This window comes from Haematobia irritans, chromosome 5 (genome assembly GCF_050003625.1).
Source record: "Haematobia irritans isolate KBUSLIRL chromosome 5, ASM5000362v1, whole genome shotgun sequence".
Taxonomy (NCBI): domain Eukaryota; kingdom Metazoa; phylum Arthropoda; class Insecta; order Diptera; family Muscidae; genus Haematobia; species Haematobia irritans.
The window spans coordinates 151,493,973-151,498,679 of NC_134401.1; the positions used below are offsets into that span (position 1 = coordinate 151,493,973).

The window sequence follows — 4,707 nt, forward strand, 5'->3', positions numbered from 1 at the left end:
AAATTGCTTTAGATTTAAATATATCAATTTTTAAATCGAATCTCCTAACTGTCTTTGACTTTAATAGCAAAGTTTCGTTTTTTTTTTTGGTCAAGGAAAAAACTTTAAAGCAGAATATGTTTTTTTAGTGTAATAATGGCACGTCCTAGGGCATGCCCATTATGTTCACCATATAAAGGGTTAAATACAATACGCAAACATTTATTGGTCAAACTTTACTTAGATTTTTGTAATTATACCACTGTGTTTTTTTAGGGAGAATGGTTTTGAATATACGAACATATTTCGTTCATTTCATTTTTGTTATTTATTTATTTCTTGCTTTTTTGCAGATCTTCTGGTTTAATAGAAACTAAAGAGATAACGAATCCCAAATAATTGCAATAAAAAATTGCTAATGGTAATTGAAGTGCATCAATAAATTTCTTGTTTAACTACAGCATTTGCTAATATCTGCATAATTCGGGAATCAAGCTAAAAATTTCATATAAATAGGATCAGCTTTAAATTGATTTCAAGTTAATTTTTTTTTGTGATAGAAAAAGAAACGACACAATTCAACATCATGAAATTTGCAGTAAGTTTACCAATTTTATACCTGGAGAGACATTAAATTAAATTAAATTAAAAACTCCTTTGTCACAGATTGTCCTCCTCGCATGCCTTTTGGCTTTCACTTATGCCAATGAAGAAGCTGATGTCCTCAAGGAATTTTCTGAAGTTGAAAAGGACAGTTTCAAATATGGTATTGAATTGAGTAACCACATTAAGGCTATCCAAGAGGGTCATTTGGAAGATAAGGATAACTGGGTTGTCAAGGGTGAATATGAATTTGTCAGCAAGGATGGTAAGCACGTCAAGGTCTCCTATCATGCTGATGATCATGGTTATCATCCAACTGTTGAACAAAATCATCATTAAGTGATTAATATTTGAATGTGGAAATAAAAGTTAGAATGACGAACTGAAATATGATTATTTAATTTATTTTAACAGTACATTGTGCATTCTTCAGTTGAAGGAGTGCAGTTGATCGAAATACCAATTTGTGGTTAGGTATCAGGATAAAGGGTCGAGTTTTTAAATTTTAGTATGGTTGAACACGATGTGTGTTTGGCTTAGTAGGTTTAATACTTCTATGTTATAGTGTTCCGTAGGAGATATTGTTTGTTCGATGTTATATGCATTCGTCAGACTCTGGGAACAAGTCCGCATTAACTACAGTACGAGTATTTTCATGAATTACTATCAGATCTACACTGAAAAAAACGCATACTCGGTTCCAAAGATTTTGTCTTTTCTTTAAAAAAATTGGTATTGATTCCGAGCCAAAGAAGCGGGGAATACAAGTAAGGATACTTTTAAGACACAATTCTCTTTTAAATTTAGGTTTTGTGTACTTGCTTCTAGGAAGCAAATTTTCATTTTTCGCTTTCTCAGCTTTTTTTCTTCATATGCTATCAAAGTCCTTTAAAAACGAGTTAACGGCAACTTTATTTCCCAAATTAGGACTCGACTTCCAGTAGAAATTATGCTATGTTTGAAGTAAAAAACTTCTTTAAAATAAAGTTTTGAAAAACATGTCCTATATTTGAACGATTTTTTTGCTTTGTAGTCAAGATGCAAAAAGACAACAAATTTAAAGACAATTTCATTAAATTTAAAGAATTTTTCTGAATTATTAAAGTCAAGTTGACCTTAGCCTATAAATTTTTTCTTTCATGTTAAGATACTCATTTTTAAGTCAAATCACTTAATTATAAGGACAATACGACTACATTGAAAAGTTTATCGACTTTTGGACAAAGAAAATAACTTTATTTTAGAGAAATGCGTCTTCTATGCTAAGCAAAATTTGTATTCGTATTTTAAAGACATAAAATCTTTGACCTCACTACAATATTTTTTTCAGTGTATCTAACCTAACGTAGTGGATTACACTTTGGCTAGTCCACTTTTCGACAAAAAGTTTGAGACTCTAATCCCCGATAGTGGTGCGTGGTGCATACAGACACCGGGGAATAAAGAATATATATTTCTATACTGATGGCTCCAAATTGGATGGACAAGTGGGTTTCTCCTTTCAGTTGAAGGAGTGTAGTTGAACGAAATACCAATTTGTGGTTAGGTATCAGGATAAAAATTCGAGTTTTTAAATTTTAGTATGGTTGAATTTGAACACGATGTGTGTTTGGCTTAGTAGGTTTGATACTTCTATGTTATGGTGTTCCGTAGGAGATATTGTTTGTTCGATGTTATATGTATTCGTCAGTCTCTGGGAACAAGTCCGCATTAACTGCAGTACGAGTATTTTCATGAATTACTATTAGACCTATCTAACCTAACGTAGTGGATTACACTTTGGCGAGTCCACTTTTCGACAAAAAGTTTGAGACTCTAATCCCCGACAGTGAGGCGTGGTGCACACAGACACCGGGGAATAAATATATATTTCTATACTGATGGCTCCAAATTGGATGGACAAGTGGGTTTCTGAGTATATTCTAATGATCTAGAACTTCGAATAGCAAAAAGATTACCTAATCACTGTAGTGTTTTTCAGGCTGAAATATTAGCAATAAGAGATGTGGCGAATTGGCTGAGAAGTAATGTTCCAAAAAATGTGGGCATTAATATATACTCAGACAGTCAACCTGCAATAAAATCCTTGGACTCTGTGTTCCTTAACTCGAAAACGGCCATCGACTGCCGCAAATCTCTCAATGAGATGGCTTAGCAGTACAATATTCACCTAATATGGGTGCCTGGCCATAAGAACATACCGGTGAACTGCGAAGCGGATGAGTTGGCAAGGCTAGGGACTACTTTACATATTCCAGGGGAACTAGAATCTGTTGATATGCCCCTGGCTACCTGCAAGCTCATGCTGCGTGAGAAGGCTGTTATGATGGCAAATGATCGATGGGAGAATTGCAAGGGCTGTAACGACACCAAGCAAATATGACCCCATTTGAACTTAAACCGCACACTAGATATGCTAGTGTTCTCGAGTCGTCAGATATCACTCCGAAAAATCGATCACGAACTGAATTGGTTTATAGAGAAATTCGATTTGGTTGATAGTCTTTAGTAGGACTTTCTCTGCAATCCATGGTGAAGGGTACACGCAAAAAAATAATTCTTTCCTCCCAAAAGAAATTTTAGACACACATAGATGGTTTCTCATCTACTTTTCGCAATGAGAAAAAAATAATGAAATAGAAAAAAATCGGGAGGTTCAATTGTAATAAACTTTGGCCCAGCAAAAAAATTAGTAAGTTCTTCCAAAGGCACAACTTTAAAAGCCATTCCAAAAGATGCACTCTCAATGATGTTCTTTATTTTAACTACCCTGGAAGTTCTTTTAATTCAAATTTTTTGATGCAAATTCAGTGCAACGGCTGTTGAATTAAATATCACTCGATCTGGACAGAATTTGGTAGACTTCTACAAAATCTATAGACTCAAAATTTAAGTCGGCTAATGCTCTAGGGTGGAACACAACGTTAGTAATATGGGAAACATTTAAATCTCAAGCAATTTCAAGGAAACTTCACAAAAGTTTATTTATGATTTATCGTTTGATATATATGTACACAGAAAAAAAGGTGTCTTGCTAATTTTAGGACCAGTTTAACTTCCACATAGTTCAAAAAATTTACTGTAATATAGTTCATTTTTAGTAACCACTGCGAAAATTAACTTAGCTAAAGGAAAACTTATAAAACTTCAGTAAATGTTTTTTAGTTCACTAACTACGAAATGGGACGGATTTTTCCTTAAATAAATTTCCAATACAATAGTTAATGCATCGTTGATTGTATTATAAAAAGACATAGGCAATATAAAAATCTTACTACGAAATGTGGACAATTTACTAAGAAAAATTTTTGTATGGAAAAAAAATTTTGTAGTAAAAATTAACTTAACCACAGTACCGATTCGTATGGCGGCTTCCTACAGCTTATTTCGGTTTTTACTATAAGTTGGAGTATATTTCCTCACATTGAAAATTTTAGATAAAGTAGAATAAAAAGTAGTTAATTTAATCCTTGACGGGTGTATATAATTTTTTATGAATTCCTCGTAAATTTTGAATATATTTTACCTTTTCCTATAGATAGAATACCAACTAATCAATAAACGTGATACTGGAAATTGAAGTGAGAAGAAATTATGAAATTATTGCATCATCTTTTTTTTTTTGTTTGTGTTTGTTATTGCGATGATGTTATGGAATGTGTGTTGTTGGTATCTTTTGTGGTGATAGTTGTTTTGTTGCAATAGCGAGATCAAAAAGGGATTATGTGTGTGTGGAGTTGTTTTTCTTTACATATGTGTCCTTTATGACTATTTGTGTCTTTGAGTTTTATTGGTGCATTCAGTTCTGTTGATGAATTTATGAAGCGCACACGTGGTGCGCTTGCGTGCGGTATTTGTGTTTATTAATAAAAATACATTTATTTCGTAACATTTTAGAAACTGATAAGTGAATGGTGTGATGTTAGAGAAAACAAAAACACTTTATATTGATAAAAAATAAATAACTCTAAAATAAATCACATATTAAGAAACTGTATATTTCTATTAATAATTTAAAATTAGTGCGGTTTTAAATTGGTTTACATAAAAATATTCATAATTAGTGGTAATAAAATGATCTATATTTACTCTACATCTGGATCACAGTACAATTTTTTGAGTCTA

The 4,707-nt window shown here is 32.4% G+C and overlaps 1 protein-coding gene across 1 annotated transcript; it reads left to right on the forward strand.

Moving 5' to 3' along the window:
- Positions 1–627: 627 nt before the first annotated feature.
- LOC142240126 (larval cuticle protein 9-like) lies at positions 628–921 on the forward strand (the record flags this gene model as incomplete). The annotated part of the gene is made up of 1 exon (XM_075311837.1): positions 628–921. A coding segment is annotated over one exon (294 nt), but the record flags the coding sequence as incomplete, so codon positions are not given.
- Positions 922–4,707: the final 3,786 nt, after the last annotated feature.